The sequence below is a fragment of the Cheilinus undulatus genome, linkage group 11 (assembly GCF_018320785.1).
Source record: "Cheilinus undulatus linkage group 11, ASM1832078v1, whole genome shotgun sequence".
NCBI lineage: Eukaryota > Metazoa > Chordata > Actinopteri > Labriformes > Labridae > Cheilinus > Cheilinus undulatus.
In genome coordinates this window covers 44,585,425-44,611,270 of record NC_054875.1, presented here as the reverse complement: position 1 = coordinate 44,611,270, position 25,846 = coordinate 44,585,425, and the positions used below count along the sequence as shown (strand labels likewise).

At 39.9% G+C, this 25,846-nt stretch overlaps 1 protein-coding gene across 1 annotated transcript in view; it reads right to left on the bottom strand.

The window, feature by feature from the left end:
- The window catches only part of nckap5l (NCK-associated protein 5-like), an 87,324-nt gene that overhangs the window by 7,819 nt on the left and 53,659 nt on the right, over positions 1 to 25,846 (bottom strand). The window contains exons 3-10 of the mRNA XM_041798765.1: positions 15,281 to 15,421; positions 12,687 to 12,755; positions 12,540 to 12,578; positions 12,319 to 12,438; positions 11,675 to 11,767; positions 6,152 to 8,943; positions 2,532 to 2,661; positions 2,191 to 2,263 (exon numbers count right to left, since the gene is read on the bottom strand). Coding sequence (XP_041654699.1) covers positions 2,191 to 2,263; positions 2,532 to 2,661; positions 6,152 to 8,943; positions 11,675 to 11,767; positions 12,319 to 12,438; positions 12,540 to 12,578; positions 12,687 to 12,755; positions 15,281 to 15,421 — 3,457 coding nt within the window. The remainder of the gene's footprint in view (positions 1 to 2,190; positions 2,264 to 2,531; positions 2,662 to 6,151; positions 8,944 to 11,674; positions 11,768 to 12,318; positions 12,439 to 12,539; positions 12,579 to 12,686; positions 12,756 to 15,280; positions 15,422 to 25,846) is intronic.

Sequence of the window (25,846 nt, the reverse complement as noted above, 5' to 3'; positions counted from 1 at the left end):
ATGACATGTGGGAATGAAGCCAGACTTGAATCTGGACTTCCTGCATATATGAGGCATGATCTAACTGCTAGTCCATCTAGTCCAACAATTAAGCACATAGCTTTAGTTCCGGCAGCTGATTCGCTCTAGGCACACAATTGGCTAATCACATTCATGCTGCCATTCCTAAACCGCTTAGGCCCCGCCCATACGGAGACGAATACACTTCTATACACAAAAGTTTTCTGTCATATCGGCATTTCATTCGCACAGAAACGGCATTTTGGGAGGCCGTAACCCCTAATTTTTGAAACCGGGTCCCAGAGTGAACAAATCTGTAAACGCTTACCGTTTGGTCTCTATGTGGACAGCCAACTGCATCTTTCTTGAAACGATTGCGTCACACAAAGCGTAACACACTTACCCTGCATGCACATGGCCAACCAAAACAACAATGGCAGATTACGTGGGTGTGTTCATGCTGCACAAGCTACTGAGCTTATTATGGCTTTTACAGCCAGATCTGATGCTCCTTTACCACCACCGAGAAAAGCATACACCAGATGTTCTTAAATCCACCATGGAGAACAACCAGAAGGGCTACTAGAAGAAACTGTCAGTTTTCTGTAATCTTCTTCTCTCTTTTGGTGCATTTCCGTGGCAGCGTTAGAGCGCCACGTACAGGCTTGGCATATATACTACAGCATTTCCAGTCATTTTCAGTGGTTCAACGCTTACGCGGACATTTCCTGAAATGATCCTGTATTTGCAGAAAATGTTTTCAAAACAAAACAGCAATATATCGTTTTTGTCTCCATGTGGACTAGGACTTAACTCTGCTGCTCCCTCTACAAGCCACTTATTCAACCCTCCTCCACCCCAGCACCGCTTTTATTCTGCTCCTGACTTAATCAGTGTTGTTCTATTGTCACTGATGCCTGCCCTGCTCTGTTTTTCCCTGCTTCTATCCCTGCCTCTCAGGCTTTCCTGAAGGCAGGAATGTGTAGTGTTCCTACTTGATGCTTTCCACGTAGACTCGTGGAAGAGCAGGGGGGATCCCAGAACAAACACACCGCCAAATATAAATAACAGCAATAAGTGCTGTTAAATAACTGCTAATAAAGAAAATTATTCATAACTGCTAATCCTGTGTGTTTCTTGACAAAATGTAATATATTATGGACTTAGCAATATAAAAACAGTGCATTCAGAAAGTATTGAGCACTCTTCAATCTTTCAGTCTTCTTCAATCTTATTGCAGCCTGAAGCTACAGTAAAAAAAAACATAGATTCTCATTGATCTACACTCAGTCCCCCATCATAACAAAATGAAAATAGATTTTTTTTTTCAAATTAACTAAAAATAGAAAGCCATGAGGTCAAAGGAACTGCCTGCAGAACTCTGAGCTATGAAATATTTAATTCCTGTACATTGAGAGCAAAGCTAACTGGACTCAAATTCCTTGTTGCGTTAGCATACTTGGCCAATAAAGCTGTTTCAGAATAATAATGGATGGTGGGGCTCATTAACAGTTGCGTTGAGAGAGGGTTCTCTGATTGGTGGGTCAGCAGACCAAACTGTCTTTAAAGTGTTAGACTACATTGCTTTGTTAGATATCTTGGATCTTCAACAGGTCTTTTATGGCCTTCTTACTATTCCTTCAAATTTAACAGGAAAACCTCCTGCTGTGAGGATCATGGCATTTGAAAATGGCAGGAAGATTCTTTGTTAGACTACATTTGAATGCCACACTCGTGCCACTCCTGGTGATGATACTCTCAGATCTTGAAGCTATATTTTAGCGTCGGCTCAGCTCACCAAAGGCCATGCTAAAAAAAGAACCAGGTACAAGTCACTAATGCTGATGGAAAAAAATTAAAAAACAAGTAAAGGCTGTACCACAGAGTGAAAAGGCCTTAAAACCAGGAGCAGACTGTCCCAAAGTTTTTGAGAAATTTAGAGGAGTGCATGAGTGACAGACGCTTTTAAACGTCCTATTTTTACAGACTTTTTCTCCAACAATGTATCACATTTTCTCCACTGACTGACATCTCACTCACACTGAGGATTCCTTCATACATTTATTCATTTATCTATTCCCAGACTTCTCACACACCAGCCTGGTTTGATCCTCCTCAAGGTCGTTACACTCACAATCCTTAAAGAAACAAAAACAGTGTGATATCTCCGTTCTGGCAGACTCTTCTTACCTGCAAAGTGTTGAGAGTGAACTGAATCTGCAAGGTTTTCATCTGATGTGATCTTGCCGATTCTGTCTGATCCCTGCGTGAGACGAGAACAAAGAGGAAGCAGACGCAGACGTGAGCACACTGAGAGTCTTCAGAATCTGCATGCAAGAAGCTAGTTTGACAAATTAAGAGCTGGGTTCAAGCTTTAAAGATGGAACCAGAAAGAATAAATTTAACAGATGAAACTGGAGAGCCTCCAGCTGCAGTAATAGAATTGTCTTTTTCCTTTTCTTTTTTTTCACTGTTGTTGGTGTTAAAATCTTGTCATCATGTGTCTTAAACAGAGAAATGAACAGGCGTACCTTCTCGATATCATCCCGGCTGGTGGTGTGACTGATGACGTCGCTCTGCTGACTGAAAACGGGCTTGGATGTCTTACAGTCGAATGAGAGCCGACGCTGAGGGACGCTGATCATCTCCTTCCCATCCACTCTGCACATAATCAGACACAGGTTCAGAAAGAGTTCCTTCTCAAGGTTATCCTACTGTTCTGAAAGTTTTACTAGAAAAATACAAGACAATCTCCAGTAAAAGGCTTAAAAGAGCTATAAAAACGACAGAATAAATGGATGACTTGCAGAGTTTTTATCTGAAGACGTAAAGGTTATGCGACAGGCTAATCTACAGTCACATTAATTATTGCTTTGCAGTTTGGAGCTCAGAGATACGAGGTGACTGCAGATCACAGTGAACAAAGCAGCAGGAATGTGATTAAGATAGCAGTTTAAAAAAGTGAGAGTGAACTACTAATTATCATGAGATGGCCGATAAAAGCTAAACATTGTTACAGGTATGCGGGTGCACTCTGAATACTGCTTTGTTATTGTATACACTTACTTGCCACCTCATTAGGTACACCTGCTCTGCTACTCTTTAGCATAAATATCTCATCAGCCAGTCACACGGTAGCTACCAATGCATTTTGACATGTAGACATGGTCAAAATGATCTGATTTTTTTTTTTTTTTTAAATCAAACTGAGCATCAGAACAGGGGACAAAGTGATTAATTTAAAGAAGGCTCTTATGTCATTTACATAAATGAGACTTATTGATGAAAGTTTTCTGGGACAACACTAAATTTGGAGGGAAAAACGATGATAACATGGTTGCAGATATATAAAAATATATCCATTTTCTACACCATTCATCCCATCCAGTCATGGGGCACTCTGGACTGGCCACCAATCAATAACAGAGCTGACATACAGAGGCAAACAACTGGGCACGCTCACACTCACATCTACAGGCAATTCAGACTCACCAGTTCATCTAATAAGCAAGCTTTTTGTCTGTGTGAAGGAGCTGGGGTGCCCAGAGAGCAAGGTTACACTAGTTAACTAAAACCAACTAAATAACTAAAATTCATCAATCACTTTAGTTTACTGAAACTAAATAAAAACAAAGCTTTACCAAAAATACGAAAATAACTAAAACTGTAACGTGTGCTTACAAAACGAACTAAAATAAAACAACATAGAGACAAAATATCCTTAGTTTTAGTCTTTGGAACAACCGTACTGACTGGCACCTACACCCAAGTCTTGGGAGTGTAAAATGCCCTGATTTGATTGGTCAAGACTTCACACAGTGGAAGTTTTATGTGTCTGGAGTTGTATTCAAACTTCATCTTTAATTAAATAAATGAAAAGTGAAGAGTAGCCTGTTTGAGTAAGTTTTTAAAAACATCCGATGTTCACTCAGCCCCGACATGTATCCAAAGAAAAATAAAACAAAAAACTAGTACAGGAGATATCCAGATAGAAAATAAAACCAATAGTACCTACTCATCAGCCTTTAGAAGAGTATCCAATCACAACATTGTGATACTGTAACTATCTCAGGCAAGGTGTAACTTGTAAAACTAAAAAGTCTATGTCTAATATTGGAGCATATCTGTATTTCTGCCACATATCATCCATTTGTATTTATTGCGTGCCATTTTACCACACAACAATCCAAAATTCATTATTACTAAGCCATTTACTCAAATATAATTTGGTTGACACGAAGACATTTGGGGCTTTTTGAGGGACTTTATTCATCGTTTTTTGGGTCATAAGTCCTCCCCAGTGATTTTATTATTATTTTACTTATTTTGGAATCATACATAGTAGACAATGACACAATGACTGGCAAAATGACTTCCAGCATTATCCCTCTTTTAAGTTTTTAGCATAATTTCTAATAATGTCTTAATGATATGAGATAAATGAAACAACAGAGATGAGGAAAAAGAAAAATATTTATAAGAAGAAGAGGGAAAAAAAACAGAAAATTACAATTTGTAACATTAGAACATGGGATGTCTGTTATCTTATAATACAGGGAAAAAAACCTACAGGGATCCAAGTATAAACAAAAAGGGGATTTAGGGAGGATACAGACTTTCCATTTTTCTCACAATTCTTGAAATTTGTTTTTCTGAAGCCACAATGAAAAGTTGATTTGTTCCATTAGATATATTTCATGAATTACATTGTACCAGTTTTCTAGAGTTTGAGCTTCTGGTTTAAGCCACATTTTTGTTATTGCCTTCCAGGCAGCAAAACTCAATACCACAAACAAGTGCTTAGTTTTCTTATTTATAGATGGCAGTGAGATTCCAACATAGAGTTGCTTCCAATTAAAGGTAAAGTTTGTCTTAAATATATTTGCTAATTCTTTATGGATCACACGCCAGAACCTGTTCCTCCCCAGGGACTTTACAAACTTAATTTGATGCTATTCTATTCAATTTTCAGCCTTGATTTACAATCAAAATACACTTCTTCATTATAAAAGTGACTTAAGATGTATAATTCATTCTTAAACCTTACACTTTTGCACACATGACTGTATGTTGACTGTATCAGTTACCTCATGGTAAAACCACCAATGGATATCACAGCTGCTGAGTAGCAATCTTATTGTATTTCTCCTTTTTTACAGTCAGTATACAGTGAAAAGCATTCAAGACTTTAAATGAGGCTATTAGTTATAACTGGAAACAGTTAGGCCAACTTTGTCAAAGGTGCAAGGCTACTGCCAGCTTTTCCATTTAAAAAGATTAAAATTTTAGACATTTTAAGACCCAGACAGAAGTTAAAAAAAAAGTTTTCAGCATCAAATAACATAAGTCCTTTTAAGACGTATAAAAGATTCAACACTTTTAATTCCCTTGATCTCAAGTTTAATAGCTTTTCGTAAATCTTGTAAGTCACCTCATAATCATTTTTCTGCCCCTGCCAATCATTCTCTGCATTTTTCATCCTGAAGCCAAATTTCTTTTCGTCTTCTTCTGTCTAATGTGCTGCTTCATGCTTACAAATAAAGGTTGATTTCTTTGTTGACAAGTTATGAAGGAGTCATGATGCGCCTTTTGTGGACAAGTCGGTTTTGCAAGTTGGTTAATTTAATCTCCATTTTTTGAAACAGTTTTCTTGTTGTTTTAAAAACATAAAAAAGGCTAAATGGTATCAAATGAAGAGCCACATAGGAACTGGAAGACAAATAAAATAAAAATAATAATCAAAATAGCCAAATAATCCAGATCCCTAAAAAGAGACAGAATTCTCATCACTCTAAACAGGGCTGGATGTAAATAAATAAAACCATGTTTTTTGTTTACTAACTGAACTCAACAACGAAGAGATGGTATTGTATGCATGTCAGTACACAACCAATCTAATCTGGATAAAGACGTCCCAGACCCCCTCTGTATGCAACCTGAGCTTTCACATATCAAACTATTTTCAGTAAGCTTTGAGGCAAGTCAACAAAAACCATTAGGGAATACCACTCTACCGTACAGAGTTTAAGATTTAGAGAAATTCCTCTTCACTCTCTTAATAGAACTGAATAAAGAGCAGGATATCACTTTCTTAATCATCAAACTAACTCTGTGAAACCATTTCTTATTACAGCAGACTAAACATCCTCACCTGTTCAGCAGCTGTTGCATGAAGTTATCTGAGCGCGCTCCTCTGTACATGACAGCCAGCTGTCCCTGAGCCTGGTCCATCACCACCTCACAGGAGTGACCCCTGCCTGATCTCTCCACATATGCCCGCTCCTCCTCCAGGGCTCTCCTCAGCCCCTCCGCCTTCTCCATCAGGGTGGAGATGTTCAGACCCTCCACTCCTTCCTTACACCTGGTGGCCATCTTCACAGAGTCCCTGCCCACAGACGGGATGTTGATCTTCCACTCCTTCTTCTCGTCCTTTGCCTTGGTGGCATCGGTTTTGCGGCTCAGCGCGGGCAGCTTGCTCTTCTTCAGTCCAAACCAGCTGGCGATGCCGTTGGAGGCTTTCTGTTTCACCTCGCCGCCCTGGCCTCCTCTGTCCTGCTCCTGCAGCTTCAGCACGTTCTCCTCGATGCCCTTCATCACCTTCTGCTCGATGGCGGACTGTGGGCTGGGAGCCGGCTGCATCGGCTGCTTCTCCCCGTCAGATGTAGGAGGTCTGGGAGGAGGAGGGGGCAGGCTGTCTCCATACATCGGATTCTTCTTGCCTTTCCCACTGATCTTTGTCCTCTCTTCAGATTTAGATGAATAACGGGGCGTCTCTGCGGGCTTCCCTGCTCTGTGGACGGACGTTGGCTGGCATGGCTTTGATGGCGACTTAGGGGGGATTTTGTTGGGGCTGTTGCTACTGTGAGGACTTTGTTTAAGGTTGTAGGCCAGATTCAAGGAGCCAGGACATTTGATGTTGTTACGAAGAACCTGTGGAGCGTCTGTATTCGGTGACGGCAGGCCGATTTTACTCTTGGACCCTTCTATTTTAGTCACACAGAGTTCCTGTTTAGGCTGTGACTTTGTCTGTTCATACATCTGAGGATACTTCAAACCGACACTACCAACTTTAGGTTTGCTGTCCAAAGAGTCTGAGAACTTTGAATGTCTCTGCTCCTCTTTATGGAGCTCCATTGGCCTCTCTGCTGTCTTACTCCTCTCCTCCCCATACGTCCCTTCGTTCATGGTTTCCACCGGCCTTAGACCGACTTGTAAATCCTCAGAACTCCTTAATTTCCCTAAAGCAGCGAGTCTGTCTTTGAAAGCGTGGTGACTAGAGTCGGCCTGGGATCTCCCCGCGCCAGACTGAGGCCTCTTAGGGATGGAAGAAGAGTCGTTCCTCCTGACTGGAGGCGGAGGTGGCTGCTGGGCGACCTCGGAGCTCTGCACAGTGACGTCGGCCTCTTGTTTCTCTCTGGGTTGGGAGCAGCTGGCCCGGCTCTGAGCTTTGTTGAGGGCGGAAGAGCTGGGCAAGCTGTGGTGGTTGACCCATACGGGGCTGTCTGAGTCCTCTTCATCGTCTGACGTGGACTCTGACGTGGAGGAAGACGACTGCTTTCTCTGTGGATGGGGGTTAAGGACGCTCTCAGGTAGCGATTTAACAAGCTTCCTTTCACTGCCGGATGGAAGTGTTGTTCTCTTCTCAAAGCTCTGTGTTGGTTCCTCCTCTCTGGGCACGTTACAGACGTTTTCATAATGAGGAATCCTCTGAGACACTTTGGGGGAGGATGAAGATGTGGAGGAGGGGGCCGTTATCTTTGAGCCAGCTTTAGGCACAGAGAGGCTGCTGTAGCTGATGTCTCTAACGGGTGCAGCACAGACGTCCTCAGGCTGTGGCGGGGATGTCGGGGCAGAGTGGGTGGCGGGGTAGGACTCAGACCTAGAGGGGGGAGGAGGGGGCTGCCTGCACCTCTCTGTGGTAGTGGCTCTGCGTGTGGGAACAGGTGAGTGGTACACCTCATAGTTGTTGGTGCGACAGGGGATCCTGGAGCTGCGGGTGAGTTGTGGGCTCAGCCGGACGGCAGATGTCGGAGCCTGAGACTTCTCTCCGATTGACGGGATCTTCAAGAACTTGAGCAGTTTGGACGGGGAGTTGATGGCGGCAGCTTTGACGTCACTGAGGCAGGACGGGCTGGGGCTGACGGAGGCGCTGGCTCTCACAGAAGCCTCCTGATCGGTGATGTCTTTCTCTGGGATAGCTGACGGATCATTCATGGAGGCTACGCCATTCTGAACACTTGCCTCCGTGTCACAGTGGGGGATCTGTTTGCTGTCCTTCACAGAAGTAAAACCAGTGAGTTCTTCGGGGGCACTGGCGTTCAGAAAACTCTCAGAGCTCTCCTGCTCCTCCATCCTCTCCAGGCTCTGATCGGAGGGGATGGACGGATGGGCGGCGGCGCCTGCTAATTGCTGGTGGGCTTCATTCTTGGTGCATTGTTTAGATGGGGGAGCAGCCTCTGCTGTTCTGCTCTTACTGTGACATTCGCTGGTAGCAGCTGCAGGGATGGCGTGGCTCTGGGTGGCAGCGGAGTTTGCTTTAGAAGGACTACAGACATGGTTGCATGGCTTCGGCGGACTCTCTGGGCTCCTCTTGCAGTGTAAACAGCAGGTGTTCCCTGCCTCACACTTCACCGCCCCGTCCCCGTTGACATGTTGGTGAGTGTCGGTGTCAGAGCGGGAGCAGTGGCAGTGTGTGTGGTGGGGTTGGAGAGGGAGGGGCTCCGCAGCAGCCAGAACAGCCTCCGTGGACATGAGCACCTGGCTGTAGTCGCAGAAAGACAGACTCGTAGTGGACGGGTGGAACTTGAGAGGGTCGGTCTCTTCCATCTTGCGGAGGACCTCCAGGATGTGTGCTTTCTTCTTAAAGAAGGGGGACAGGGCCTCCATGGAGGCGGCAGAGCCTCGAGGGCCCGGGGAGGCATGCTGTGTGCGGTAGCCATTTCCCTTAAGACAGAAAAAGATCTCCATCAGAAAACACGTCATTATTGAACAATTCAGACCATAAAGACCTTTAGAGTGCGTGCGTTCAGGAAGGGAAGGCAGAGCAGATTAGCTCTTTAGAGCACAATAGGTTAATACGGAGCAAATGTCACAGTATGTTAAAGTATTGCACAAATGGGACTCCCTTAAATTCAAACTAAATGCAGGTGGGTGTGGGTTTCTTTTTTTCCAAACATAGTAGAGAACACTTGAACAATCCCATAATAGTCACAATGAGACTCTTTCCTTTTCTTTTACCAGGGAGTCCACTGTGTTCAACATGAAATCTTAAACAATAAAGGGACGCATTTCTGAATCCCAAACCATGAGTCTTAAAACCTCTGAGAATTTAGGGATGCATGCCATTAGCCGGCTAGACAATTCAATTCAGATTCTTAGTCATCGGCACAATAATTAGGAATCAATTAAACAAATAACTGACTTAAAAAAAATAATAATAATTTCAGGGCCAAAATCCCGATATATGCTTGTCTAAACTGTAATGCAGCCACCCAACACTAGTAGCAATAGTTGTAATTCTGCAATTAAAATTTTTGAAATAATTGTCTGGAAAGTCCATAGAAGATTAAGAAATTTCCTTGGAATGTTGGCAGAATCTTCTTTGAAACGTTCTGGAATTTTGGGGTGATATGGTTGTATATTTTGCGTATTTTGAGTTTGGTATGAGTTTTGTGGGGGATTCGTTTCTTAAATCTGTAGGTACTTTCATGGGAATTTGGGAAATTTATTTGTAATTTTTTGGGGAGTTGGATTTGAAATTTGGGGGGAATTTCCTTTGAAATGTTTCTGAATTTTTATGGAAATGTTAGTGAATTTGTCTGGATGTTTGGGGGAAATCAGAAATTTTCCATAATTTTCTTTGAAATTTTTGGGGATAAAATTTTGCTTGAATCTTAAGGCTTCTTGGGCTCCAGTTAGCTCAGTTGGTCGAACAGGTGCCTATATAACACTAGTCATGGGATCATTTCCCAATCTTAGCGCTGATTGTTTTCCCTTACTCTCTTCCCATATTTCCTATCTCTCTTCAGCTTTCCTTTCAAAATAAAGCCAAAAGCCCAGAGGATTTTTTTTGGATCATATGGCTCCTTCAGAAAGTTTCATGGACATATCTGGGGGATATTTGAGGATATATATATATATTTTTATCTATCTGGGATTAAAAAAAAAAAAATCACAGAAAGTTTTGGTAATTTCTTGGAAATTTTAGGGCATTTTGGGGGATTTTTTTTTTTGGAATGTTTTGGAAATCCAATAAATGCAACAGGAATTTTCTAAGACCTCCAGAGATTTTAGTGGAAATTTAGTTTGTTCTTGGCCTTGACAAGTTCTTGCATTCTGTCATCAGAAAAATGACAACTCTATACATTTAATGACTGACACCAAGTCTTACTGAGTGAACGGTGCTATACCAACTTGCAGACACAGTCCGAATGTATGATCAAAAACCTACCCAGCAATGTCTCTGCGGCAACACGGCCAACAAGTTTGTCCAGGAGTAATCATCTTTATCAGTTAAAGTAAATAAATAATGTTGTTTTGTGTTATGCAGTATGATAAGCCTACTGGCTTCATAAGCAGACACCATTTTTTGGTGAAACCTGCTTCCTGTTCAAAGACAAGGCTTAGGTTTTATTCTTATCAGGTCCCACTTATCCCATGTAAGTAGGAGGAACCAAAAATACATTCAAATCAAAAAGTGCCAGTCTCAGGAGGTTAAAGACTGCTGCCCCAGTGCTCTTTAATCAGATATATTTTGTCATAAATTTAAGGAAACTGATAGAAGTTTAGTCCTTGTACTTTTAGATAGTTAAAAGTAGGTTTTAAGGTTTTTAGTAAGCAAGTTTTTATAGATTTGGATCACCAGAAGCTCTTACAGCCAAGCAGCATTGGTACCTAAACCTAACCAGACATTGAGCTTTCACAATTTTTAAAAAGCAGTCTTTTAAGGCACCTCTGCCTTCATTCAGATAGGAAGGAACAGAGAATAAAGCCATAAACTAAAGCAAGAGAGAGAGCAAGAGTGTGTGGAATTACATGTAGTAAAGGAGCCACAGGCTGGACAATAGCCTCGGCACACAGGACCACTAGGCTAATGACACCCTGAGCATTTACAAAAATATAGGAGGTTGTACTTTGTATTATATTTCAGATCCATAGGTCCACATCAGAAGAAAAAGCTTAAGAAATATGAATACAATTACAAGGAAAGAAAACTAAACAGTCCCATTTTATCTTGATTTCAGTACCAAAACTGGCTGCTCAAATAAAAGGTTAAAAGGTCATGGCTCAGGTTTAAACAATAATCTGTGTGACTACACAGTAACTGTAACTGGATGTTTAACCCCTTTCCCAAACAAGCTGAGATGTTATATAATGTGCAAAGTTATCAAGACAGCCGTTTTACAAGCCTAGTAAAAATGGACAAAACAATTAAGAGCCAGTGAGACAAATCCCGCTCATATCTGTCATGTGATACTAAAGGTAAGGCTCTAACTGGCGTGGCTTTTTTAAAAGGAGACCTGTCTCACAGAGATCAGCATTACATCATTAATATATTTAAATCTTCAGAAATGATGGCGATTGTAATCCCATTCACAGTCTCTGATATAATCCCAGAGTTTCCCTCCTAATGCTTTAATGTAAAGCTCTGCAGAGCATCCTCTGTAATAATCACCTTGGCTTGTGCTTCAGTCTGTGCAGGCTCCACCTGTTTGGCAGAGTCATTGTGCAGCTGTGCATTGTAGTCTGGGAGGGGTCCTGCCTGGACCTGAAACGGGAGAGTCAGGAGGCAATTATGACGACGCTGTACACACTGGGGGCTATTATACACACAGACGACAGGAGATACATTGTTCTGGCATCTGCTGGAAACAATATAGAGCTGGAATGAATGACTGAGATTCTTCACTGAGTCACCAGTGTTTGAAAGAATGAGGCTGATGTGAATCAGAGCTGTGCACCGAGGACATGGAGGCATTTTTGGACTTTACTAAATGTGAATTTATTTTATCTTATAGGAACCTGGCAATTTAAAGAGAGTAGTTACTAAACAGAGAATGAGACCGATGTGCTTCACAGAGAGTTTATAGCTTTTCAGAATTTCCTACTTTTTGTCCTTAGTTGGGCCTTTGAGCCTACCGTGTTTAAAACATACAACTCTCAGTGAGCTAAAACCACATTCCATGTTATATAAAAGGCACTAGAATTATCACAATGCCAGAATTTGATCCACTAAAAGTACCTACTGGGCACCTAAAAGCTCAGTGTTACACAGTCTGTCTTATGTGAGTCATAACAGATAAAGTTCTGCTGGTTTACCTGGTAGTGAGCCGTGGGGTGGTTGGGCAGTTTCTGTTGAAAAAGCTCACAAAGCGCCCGGTTCTGTCTCTCCAGATCAAACACCAACATCTTCAGCTTGATGCACTCCTCTCTCAGATCCTGTTCAGACACACACACACAGCAGCTAAAAACCTGAAACACACTCCACTGTGTCAGATAAAATAATCCAAACATAGCTGCAGACATTAAGCTACATGTACCTTCTGATTTAGCAGAGCCTGGACCACGTGGTTGGCGACCTGATGACACAAAAAACATTAAAACTTACAGTGACTGACAAAGCTGAGTGGAAAGTTAAAATTAATCTTTGTGTCTACGTTCATTTAGAATCTGCATCATGGACTCACCTCGTCCAAGCACCTCTCATAAGCTTCTCTCTGACTCTCATTGGCCAACATCAGAGCAGAGTTTTCTGCCTGTAAGGACACAACATTAAAGTTATTTATATCATGCACATGCTAATGAAAAAAACAAAGATTTATGAGACACTGTAATGCTAACAGACCAACAACAAACATATACACTCAGAGAAGCCATAAAAACAGCTCATATAAAGGCTATATATCCACCAAATAAAAAGGGTTATAGCTGCTAGTTCAAGAAAAAAAACTGTAAAAACAATCCTGTTACATTTACAGCGTTGGCAGGATAAAGAAAATGAGACATGTCGCTCCATTTTCTAAAGTTTAACGTGCATTAATTTTCTCTGTATGGGGAATACAGCAATGCTCATAGTTTGATTGTTGTCATGTTTTGGTCAAACTTATCTAAAAGATAAAAATTCCCTGAGCCAGGTAGTTGAAAGGTAAGTTGGCTGATTGGTGCGTCACAGCTTTACCCAATGCCCCTGTACATGAGACAGTACAAGCAGGCAGCTAACTCTATCTTAAACAATAATTTACACCCTCTGCACAGTGACTTTTAGCTTTTCCCTCTGAATAGAGGATTTTAGTGCAAAACAAAGCAGTACACAAACAGATTTGTTCCTGCTGCTATTACTGAGCTGAACAAGCTTTAGCAAAATTTTCCCAGTTGTACAATGGTGCAGCACTGTCACCTCACAGCAACGTTCCTGGTTTGAATCACTCTGGACAGGGCTTTTCTGTGTGGAGTTTGCATGTTCTCTGCGTGCCTACATGGGTTCTCTCAGAGTACTCGTACTCCTCAGGGTAACTGGTGACCCTAAATTACTCATAGTGTGATCATGGCTATTTCTTTGCTTCTATATAACTAACTGGTTATTGCATTCTGTCCGGTACAGATCAGCTGAGACCAGCTCCAGCAACCCCTCCTCCCAAGACCCTGAATGGGATAAACAGTGTAGATAATGGATGGATATTTATCCATTAAGTCACAAACCTATTTTTACCTTGGCTTCATTTAAATCATTTATTTAAGTGATTTTTACCGTCTCCTATTTGGTTGATATTTCTCTTTATATCCAGTTTGGTAGAACCTGGAACACCTATTTTTTTATTGTTTATTATTTTTAATGTGTTTCACTTTTTTAATTCTCTTTTTATTGAGGCAATACAAAGTAGGGATTCACAAGTCTTATGTGCATTTACATCCCTATTTTTTTTTGTACCGACATTTTAAGACTTTTTTGCCTTTACTATAAAAGAAACATAGGATAGAGCCAGAAACAGGGATAAGAGAGTGGGAAGGTATATGCTGTGAAGGAGCCACAGGTCGTCTGCACTCCAAAATCATAAATTTTTATATAAAAGAAAAAAAAAATATGAGCCAATGGCTAAAACAAGATGTTATATCAGCCAATGAATGTGCCTCATAAGCCTTTTTTGTACACATCTCCCTATATTTCCTCTTTAATCCGTTGATAAAAGGACTGATCACAATCTTACACTCTTGTTCAGTCCTTAAGAATAAAGGACAGTTGACATTCAAAATACAGCAAAAGAAAAAAAAACAAGCAAACAAAGGACAAAAACAACACAAACACATGGAGATGACTGTTTACACTGCAGCGGTGAGCCAATAGGATCCATAGAAGGTTCAACCTTTTCTTTGCTTTTTCTTGGTTAAAATCTGGTCTAGTTGGTGATATAAACTCAATCCAGTTCTTCCAGAGGATTTTTCATAGTTGTATATATCAGCCTTCCACCTTGGGTATATCTGGCTTTAGCCAGTTTCTTGTTAGGGCTTTTTTACTTGAAATTAGCATAATCTGTAAAATATATATTTGTTTGCAGTACCCTTTTGTTCAGTGTTTATTTTTTCAAAACAAAGTTCTCAGAGTGAAAGTGGGAGTTTTACTCTTAACACAACTGAAAATGTATGTAGTTCAGTCCAGAACAGCTTGATTAAGGAGCCACACCAAAAAGCATGAAAAGTATTGGCGCTGTTCTCAACGCGATATCTCCAACATGGCTTATCAACGTCCTTTTTCTCTGCTGGGGTTTAAAAAAATGTTAGCTTCTTTTATCCTGATCATTTGCTGAGATTTACATAATGGTTTAGTGTGTTTAAACAGTTTACCTGTTGTGTTGTTTCATGATTCATCTGTTTAGGTAATCTCATGTTTCTATCTCACTAACAAACAGCCCACCTCTACAAATAAAGTGAGCTGAACCTGATCTCCCTAATGATTTTTATGCCCCCACACCGGTGTTTGTCAGAGCTAGAGGAATCATGTTTTCGGTTGTCTAAACATTTAACCATCCAGACCATTCTTGTGAACATAAAATCTCAAAAATGTTTTGAGGGATTATCTCCAAGTTTTGCACAAATATCTACTCTGAAAATTAATAGACAGGTTTTAGAGCTTTGTAATAACTGTGTTGTCATATGCTGACAGTATTTTTGGTTAAAACAGGAAGTTATTTTATCCATAATTGGGGATAAAGTGTTTCCGAAAGACAAATTAATCCCATTACCAACCCTATTTGCTAAACGAGTGTTTATGTATTCATTTCCTTACCTCCAGCTCTCTCAGACGGTCCATGAGCTCGCTGCTGTTGTCCTCCAGGTACGACTCCACGTCTGCTTCCTCTCCCTCCTCATCCGTACCGAAGTCCTCCTCACACATTCTCTGTTCTGTCTCATCAGACATTGTTCTCATCTGAAACACAAGAGGGGACAGAAAAAATTAGCTCCTAAATCTCTACAGAAAATAGGGATTAAGATCGGGAAACGGCACACAACAAGAAACATGAGCAGCTCTGAAAGAAACCATAGTCATAAAGAATGTTCAGGATTTTCATAAAGTCTCAGCAGGTTTTTCTTCATTCATGTTTTAGCTTTGACAAAATAAACAACTGTCAAACATTGGAGGTAAAGCTCTTTCTTCATGTTCCTGATCTCTTTGTGGATTTTGTCCTGTGCATGCTGATGTTCACTACCTAAATATTCAGTTTTGCTCCTCTACTTCAGATCTTCATCAGCTTCTGAGAGAAACATCTGGCTCTTCACCAATAAAAGTTCCTCTATATTTAAAGTGGTAAGCCTTTAACTTTATATTTCTGTCCTGGTCCTGTGATTCTGTGTTAAGGAAGTCGCAGAGGGTTAAAACATTTTTTTCCCATCAGCTGTTGAACTGAAACATAAGAGTGAGACAACAGATGACCCATAACTGACCCGTTTTTACGTAAAATGGTTGTTTGACCTCTCAGGGAATGTAAATACTGATAATAAATTCTACAAAGATTAAAACAAATACATTATAAGAATTTCCTGTTCTATTTCTTATAAAAACAGGAGCATGTTGATTCTTCTTGTCTACATTTTTTCATGTATAGGCGATCAGTTTCAATTTCAAAGTTACTCGGTTTATCAGATTTAGTGGTTTTTGTAGGTTTCCTATCGAGCCTCTTTCTGCTAAATATAATACTGTTCTTTCCAAAATAATGGTACAAAGAAGAGGTTTTGGACTGAATCCCTCTAGTAAATCAAGCTTGCATTGAAAATGGCAGGATATATTGTCATGATTGTATGAGGTAAATGCAAAGAATTCAGATCAATATAATCTAGGTGTATTGTGGGGTTTTCACACCTCTTATGCTCTTTAAAAGAAGAAACCACACCTAATTGTCTCCCTCCATTAAACATAAATTAGCATGACTACATATCCCTCTCTATATACAGTTATTAAGCAAAAAGATTTTTAAAAATTACACTTTTAAGAACAGCTACAGATGCAAATACCACTTACAGTAGACATTTTTTATCTATAAGTACATGGGCATTTGTCTGTAAAATGTTCCAAACCAAACAAAGCCAAGAGTGCAGGCTTTATCTGAAAGGAAACTTTGACATTTGGAGGTACATTTGGTTTATTTAGACTGTTCAGTACTTGCTGCATGTTTCTTTTGTTGTAAGTTCCTTGGATAGGATGTTATAATGAGGAAAAACATATAGGAGAAAGGAAAGGTACAAAAATAAATAATTTCTGGGCACAGGCCTTCATGTTAGCAGCTAAAGTAGAAAAACAACATCCATCAGTCATATTAAGTGGTACAGGCTTCATTGGAGCCTGTGAGGTGAAACCAGGGGCACGAGAACTCCACGGCTCCTAAAGCTCTTTGAGACAACAATAACACCTGAGGCGACTCAGGTAAATGGATCAACATGTTAATGAACTCAGAGCTGCTTTTATGGTTATGATGTCATGACCAGGATGGCTGGACGGTAAGAGGAAGATGTTCAGAGAGATTGGAAATTTTTAACCACTTATCTTGCTAACATTTTTTAAATAAAAAAACAGTTTATGTCTTTGTTTAGAAGAGGCAAGGTGGTTTGAGGATATTAAGCACATTTCATACACTTACTGAGGTTCCTGAAAAGAGCTTTTCTGAGTAATACAACAGGAAAAAAAAATTAAATAAAACATATATACATGTATAAGATTCAAATAGATTAAGATAGTAGATAGTAAGAAAGGGCTTCTATCCTGTGCTGTCAGTTTATTTTTGACTGTATATATTTGTAACCTTTTTATTTAATTTCTGAAAAACAAAACAAGCAAACCAGTCTACTTTAAAAAGCAAAATAATGCATTTTCTAAAAGTAAGTGGGCTTATATCCACAGCTACTGTGTCTAGACATAAAAGCATCCAAAGTCAAAATAATGCAATTAAATAAACTGAAGATTTTTTTCCAGAATAAATTAAAAATCTTTAGTAACATGGAAAACACTGAACATCCCAGAGTCCAAAGTAACAATTTTACAAACCTTGCTTTGCCCAATACTTCACTCTACACCCTTCCCTTAAAATATGTGAATCCAACAACATTACAATGTGCAAAAGCCGTTTTAGAAGAAGAAAACCATAAATTTGTGTCTTATTTTGACTAGAAATGGCTCATTAGAACAGGATTTAACTCACAGGCTATACTACTACTGATTATTTTCTGACTGTACTGCTAATCTTCACCCATCTGGTTCTAAAAAAAGACCAAAACAAACACTGACGTGAGGTCCGCTTCAAATCAGACACTGTTCTCATATGAAAAACTGATTCTAACAACATTAACGTCTGCCAATCTGACCGCTACAACAACATGACACATCTCAGCTCAAACACAAACACAGTCCACCTCTACGGAGCTGTTAGTTTACTCTTCCACAGCAGGTTACCTACAGTATATCGAGGATTATGGAGAAAACACATTAATCCACTCATCCCGCATTGTTTCAGATACGCGGACTGTGCCGGCTGATAATCCTTTGTGTCCATATTCTCTCAAGTCTAACTCGAATGGATCCTCAGATCAAACAGCAGCACCACGCTGAGCGCGCAGGCTGCCCGAGACCGTGAGCACGCCACCCCACAGGACATATGGCCAGAAACTGGTCTACTAGGCAAGGCTCCAGGTGTGTTTGTGCGTGTGTGTTGAAGTGGACCCAGATCCAACTGTCACATCTTAAGGAGTCATTAGAGCGGATGAGACAAGGCTGGAGGCCAATCAGGAACTGGCACAGTTTACAGGTGTCCTGACTAGAACAGGTGACGCTCTACAAACAAACAGTCTCCAGAGGACAACAGTTGTGTAAATTTGGGTTTAGGGTATTAACAACTGGATTAGCAAAATGTACTCGGTTCAGTTAGGGATGATGGAAACAGCCTTTAAGCAGGGATGCACGATACTGAAAAACTCATTGTGACACATGAAACTGGTGGAGGACAACGTAGACTTGTCAGAAGTTTTATTTTATTTTTATTTATTTTGTTTTGTCTGATTTAAAAAAGTATTCACCCCCTTAGAAGTTTTACACTTTTAAAACCAATCATGGTCGAGCCACAAATTCTCTATTGGACTGCAGTCTGGGCTTTGACTCAGTCACTCCAGAACATTCACCTTGATGTCTTTAAACCATTTCTGTGTAGCTTTCACCGTATGCTTCAGGTCATTGTCTTACTAAATCTTCTCCCAAGCAGTACTTCTCGCATTCATATTACCCTCTACCTTCACAAGCCTTCCAGGGCCAGGCCAGCTGCTGAGAAGCATCCCCCCAGCATGATGCTGCCACCACCATGCTTCACAATGGTGTTTGTGGTGATGTGCAGTGTTTGGGGTCTCCCACCTGGCCATGGCATCTCTCACATGCCTTTTAGTGAACTCTAGTCCAGATTTGATCTGAGTCTTCCTCAACAGTGTCTTTCTCTTTGCCACTCTCCCATAAAGCTTTGAATGGTGAAGAACCCGGCCAACAGTTGTTGTCTGCAGAGTCTCTTCCATCTCAGCTGCTGAAGCTTGGAACTCCTTCAGAGTAGTCATAGGTGTCTTGGTGGCCTCTCTCACTAGTCTCCTTCTTGCACGCTCACTCAGTTTGTGAAGACGGTCTGATCTAGGCAGATTTAATTACACATGTGCCATATTCTTCCATTTGATGATGGATTTAGCTGAACTCCAGAGAATGTTCAGTGCCTTGGACAAGTTTTTGTATCCATCCTCTGACTACTACTTTTCAATAACCTTTTCTCTGAGTTGCTTGGAGTGTTCTTTTGTCTTCATGATGTAATGGTAGCCAGGAATACTGATTAACCAGTGACTGGACCTTCCAGATACAGGTGTCTTTGTACCACAATCCCTGAGACACCCTCACTGCACTCAGGTGATCCTCGTTGCACAAACTGTGAGACTACTAGCAGTAATTGGCCGGACTGCTGTTGGATTAGATAAGTTACTTTAAAGAGGGTAAATATTTATAAAATAACTTATTTTACATTATGTATTTAATTGATCAACATTACTTTGTAGGAATCCATTTTAACTTCAACATTAAAGAGTTTTTTTTTTTTTTTTTTTTTGGTCTAAAAAGACAAACTATATTGACCATGATTGGGTAGAACATCCAAGCGGGTGAATACTTTTTATAAGCTCTTTACACAATCACAGAAAGTCTTTCTTTTTTTTGTACCAAGCAGGGACAGTAAACTAAATTCTCACAACGTTTTTACTGATTTTAGTGCTGCAGGTGAAAAACAGCCCCCAGCTCTGAGCTGTGAACCAAAACAATGAGCTTCAGTCTGCTGAAGAAGCTCCACAGAGCGGCAGCGTCAGGCGATGATCCTCTGAGGGTTCATCCTTCTGTGTGACCCTTTCACATGCAGGCAGGAGTGTGATCCTCTGTTGGTGTATAAATATTGATTAAAGCTGCTTTAAAGATGGATGCAGAGGGCATAAGTGCTCCTGAGGCAGAGGGCTGCATTAGGGCACACAGAGAACCGGACAGAGAATTACATGGAAAGGCAGCGTTGGTTTAGCTGTTTTTAGATGACATTACGACTACATCAAAAAAAAGAATGTAGGCGTCTTATTTTTAGATTGAATTAAGTTCTCTGTTTGAAGGAAAGCTGTTTAAGTCTAATGGTTTTATCAGTCAGAAAACAGTTGGTCAGCTATTGTTAAGGTAAATGACAATCCTTCACAACTTATACACTCTGAAAGACTTGATGAAAGTTTTTTTCTTATTAAGGGGAACTAAAACATTTTTGATGCAGATGGCCTGGAGTAAGACTGTGCCCAATGTACTCGGGCAACTTGGGTTCAAGTCTGGACGAGGGTCTTTCTAAGGATTACTGCAGCATGTTTTAACTTTCCCGGAGGCACATGGCTAGAAGCCCCATATGGATGGATACATTTATAACAACGCATACTGAATACAACAAAATCAGTTCAAAAGCAATAAATCCATAGTAGCCTGAATTAATCTTAATATGAGGGTGCAACAAGCTTTATGTCATAAAGGAGGAGCCCAGGGTGGAGGAGGAGAGGCTTTGCTAGCAGCAGCAGTGTGGTGCATTAGCATCAATGCCAGCAAGAATTAGTGAGAAGCATGCTATATTTAAATACAACGCAATGTTGAGAGAAGGAGCTGTGATTGGCTGGGAGCTTGGAGGCCATAATTAGGATCAGCTGACTGTCAGCTGATTACAGCTGAGCGTATGACATGAAAAAACAAATTTTTTGGGCATTTTGACCATTTAATAGGAAAGCTGTAGAAAAACAGGAAACATGGGGAAAGAGAATGAGTGAAGACATGCACCAAACATACTCCAAGATCAGGAATCAATCCCACAACCAGTGTGTTTAGGATGACAGCCTCTGTCTGTGGGTGCCCAATAGATCCATTGAGCTAAACTGGCGCCCGTTTGGAATCTAATTGAAACAAAATACAGGAACCTTTAAATGAGAAACTTGGATAAATGCAGTTGTTAAGATGGTGTTTTTTTCCTGATAATATGAAATAGATTTAACAGATGGAATCATGGCCTTTTTAACCTCACTAAAACTCAGCTTACTGTAGTAGTATTGATACAAACATGAATCAATAAGGAGTTTTTAGTTGAAAATCTGTTATTCTTCCATATCTGGTGTTTTTCTGTCCAATCAAATTGAAAATATAAGATATTGTATTGTTTAAAGCACATAGTATTAAAAAAACACTACAATATTGAACAATCTGACAACCTCTTCTAATGCAAATTTGATAAGGCTTTTAGGTTCACTCTTTAATATGTTGATGAAATGATTTCAAATGATTAATCAGTACTTTTTGAACATTTTCAGGTAATTATAAGAATAACAAAGACATTGCTAATCTTGATACTAAGGCCATTTTAACTGGGATATGAAATTTTCCAGCATGCCATTCCAGACTTTCTTATCCCAGTGTCTAACTATCTACTGTCATCCTCTATGAATAAAAGAATACCTTGATACCATAAGATACAATAGAATTTACTTTATTGTCCCCTTGGAGAAATTTACCCTCAACTCTGCTTTCAAGTGCTTTCATCACAATGATAAATTAGACTATCAAAATTCAAAGTTCTTATAAATTGAGGTTTAAAGCAATTAATCCATCATCTAGACATTAATAGGCTATACAAGGTAATACTAGCAGCTCCTCTGATTCTTTTTTCTGTTGAAGCTGACAAAGAAACCCAGGTTATTGTATTTGCATGTTTACAAAAAAACTACTGAAAGCACAAGAAGAAAGGAGATGCAGACTTCCAATGAAGGTTCAATAGCTTCTACCCATTTCAAAAGAAAACAGCGAGGAGCCTGCAGCCTTTGTGTAACCGGAGCTGTTTGTGAAGCGTTTACAGGAAGATTATTGAACGACGCACGGCGATGAATCCTGACTGACAAACCTGGGAAGCACCATCCAAAATGTAGAGAGGGCTTATTGAGCCACGATCGACTGAACGCGCACAAATGTACACGTATAATGGAGGCCTGATCAATGCAGGAAGTAGATATTAGCCATCCGTTTGACCTTGGGTACAGGAGTGGTTATAAATACCAGCTCCTCTCCTCTCTAATGCACATTAGAGCTCCGGGCTGAGAAGAGGAACAGGCACACGTCGTTCTGCGTTTGCATTCGTATGGAAATTACAGCGTGGACTAAAAGACAACAAAAGTGAGGCTAAATATAACACAAGATGTGGTTCTGCCACTGCCGCCGCTGCTGCTGCGGTTTCTTTTGATGTGCAGAGTTAATGTCACAAGCTGCTCGCTGAAAATGCCAGCAGGAAAAAGAAGACATTCATCCTGAATCCAACAGGACTTCACGTCTATGAAACACGAGATAATCTGAGTCCTATCAAGGTCTGATCAAAGAGTCGATCAACTGATGAGAGAGCATGAAGAGGTTCAGTCATTATTAATCACTTTTACTGCTCAGATCTCTGCACAGGCTTCTGTGTGTCAGAGAGTTTAAATACTGCTGTTGGTTTATGAAACACTCGACATTTTTAAACGTGTCCTCTTGAAAGTTTTCAGGGATTTTCAGGCAACTTACCCCTGAAATCTTCCTGGGTTAGATTTCAGGATTTGCTTATAGCAGGAGACTTTCTTCAGTGGATTGGGGGGGGGGGGTTCTGAAGGCAAGGATGAAGCGAATACACTTTGGAGGCACAAGATCAAGCTTTCCTTCCTGACCCACCACTGCACTTTCACGGTCAACAAGTTAGACAAAAGGACTTCTTATGGTGTCTAGTTTATTCCTGTTTACAGTCCAAAAATCAAGACCTTTCATTTAACGATGAAATGAAATATGAAAGCAATAAATCCATTTAGCAGAGAAGCTGAAACCGAGTCATTTGTTAAAACAATCTTACCTTACTTAAATGATTTATTGATTATTAAGTCATCTGTCATTTGATCAGCTGTTTGAATATGAAATAATCACCAATCTTAGATCTTCAGGGTCTGGTCTGATAACAGTCCTCTGAGTCAAAACCAAACATGATAAAGAAATGTTCTGTTTTTAAGCCTGTAAATCTCAGCCCTTTCTTTTCAGACTTCCCTTTTTTCTTTTATGTAAAAAACATCTAAAATTGTTTAATGGTCAAATATTTAGTCAGTCTCTTCTCTGTTTTTATTGGTTTGTATTCTCTGAATTTCTTCTGTTATTGACTCGACATCATTGTAAATGAGGGTGCCCCTCAATGATATCTTGAGTATAAATAAAGGCTGATTGATTGATTGATATTATGGGGTTTTTTTGGTACCCTTTTCTATGCTGTCTCACATTGTCTTGCATTTCTATAATGCTGTATCTTTTCTTAAAGCCTTGTCTGTCTTATATAAGGCACTCTGCTTTGTTCTTGAAATCATGTTTTTAAATTCTGAGCACGTCTCTTTCACATTAAATATTTATCACAAAATGTGCAAAAAAAGAAAATTAAAGCCTGGACAAAGAATTCTCCATAGGAAGCTGATTTTAAGGATGTTTAAGAAGAAAATAGGGGTGAACAGTTGAACACATAAACCTTACACATAAACCCACTAAATATCAATATATTTTTTTTACAACATAAAAGTCAACATTTTCTGATTCCAGTTCCTTCATAGATAATATTTTCTTGATTTTTTGCCTCCCTAATAATGTTTACCAAATTTCCTCAGCTTAGTTAGTAAACAAAATCTTCAGAAAAATGGACAGCATTGGGCACCATTCACATTGATGAATCTTCTGTGAGCTCAACATAAAATAGAGGTCAGCTGTAAACATTAATTCAATTTTTTTCTCTTCTAGAATCCTGGTCTTCATTATGTAACTCATGCATAAAGAGTGTTGAAATTTATGTAAATATCTGTGGGTAACTGCCTGGGGTTGTAAAGCAAACAGCATGCTGCTCTGTCTTGGTTTGTGCCCAGCTTGAGCCCAGCACTGCAGCAATTCATATTATGACGGCTTAAACAACTGTTTAAAGGTGTGTTTTAACCCTCTGAGACCGGCGTGGTTTATACGGCATTAAGAGACACAGGTTAGAAAAAGTGTAATAAGTTTTGAACCATAAATCGTAGCCACTTACTTTTGTTTCCTCTTGAAGCCTGCCATTGTGCCATTCTAATGATGCTATCCATGCTTCTATAGCCACTATAGAGGCTTTTCTAGTGAGCCTGGAACTTGGGTGACTCACCCAGGTATTTAAAGATTAAATCCACGCCAGTAACTCCGACACTGAATGTCCTTTTATCAATCTTTTAACCCAATTTCTATCATTTCTGCTGCTAGCAGCTAATGCTATCCATTATTTTGTATCCCACAATGCTTTGTGAAAGGCAATGACAACCAATGGCAGGCTGTTTGCTGTCCCGTCATATTTTGTCAAACTGCTCGTCTTTACATGCAGGAGACGGCCTGAGTCACTCATAATGGAGGAGGAAGAGGGACAGAGAGTCTGTGATGTGGCCCTTTGTGTCTCTGCAGACAGGAACTGCTTTGAATAATGGCTCCAATAGAGCCAATACATAAATATGTGAGTATTTTTTAAGAATTTTTGTCACAGAATGACAATTTTTTCAATTGTGGTCCCCAAGAGATGGGAGAAAAACTTTTGGTTATTGTTGACAGTGTTACACATAAAAATCTTTGAGTTTTGACAGTGGTTTGTTTTTTCATTTTTCTTTATAATCCCATTACATAAAAAGAATTCAAGTAACATTGCTTCAGCACACATATTCTTAAAGCCCAGGTTGCTTTGAACAAAAGGATGTTTAGAGGTTGACTGTGCACCACAGGGTTGATGTTTTAAAAGCTTTTTAAGACAATAAGTCCAGGCAAGGCAAAATGGAAAAAAAAAACAAAACAAAACAAAAAAAACTTGGGACTCAGAGGGTTAACTCATGATTTGCTTGTTTTAAGCAGCAGCTTGACAATCCTCTGCAGGATAGAAAACAAAACTTAAAACTCTCAATGCAGTTATAAGGAAGTAAACAAAGAGAGACATAAAATGTGTTTTTCTGTGATCTTATGCTCAGACATTAGTTGAGAATAACATCACAGGCTTGTTTTAGGGGAAGAATGGGGATTTAAAAAAGCTGAATATGCATGTAAGCATGTTATTTCTTCTGAATGAAAGCATGTGAAACTCTACATGTGCAAAAAAGCACAAAGAAGAACAGAACTGAAAGCATTCACTCTCTCAGCTCTGGATTCATTGAACACTTTACCTGAATCCATCAGAAAATGCACTCATATTTTCTGATCACTGGAGAGGGTGCACAACCTCGTGTGGAATAAGCTCAGTCGATGTCCAGCTTTGAAAAACAGAACTTCTAAATCAGAATCTCAAACAATCTGGTACAAAGAAGCAAAAGATCTGCATGCTAGGATGCTTCTGTTAAAGGATTTATTAGGAACAAGTGAAATTTCCAGCTAACAAACTCTTCTTTAGACTTGTTTTTTCTAAGGTGCTGTCGTTTTCACCTTTCACCTATGTGCCTGGCACAAATGGGAGCTCAAGTTAATTTGCAATTTAAATAACATGGATGCCTAGTGTGAAAATAACAACTACATCAAGTGGAAAGACACCTGGATGAATGCAAAGAGGCTGTTCACTGTACAGAAGACAGGATCCTGTCAATGACAACGTTTAGGCTTCATGTCCTCTTGGCTACATGGCATTCTGCACAGTTTTCTGACAACTAGCCAATAACAGATCATAAATGAAGATATTGATCAACAGATTAATGGACAATGAAAAGAGCACTGTCTTTATAATTAATCTAAAATGTGTTTCAGTTGTCT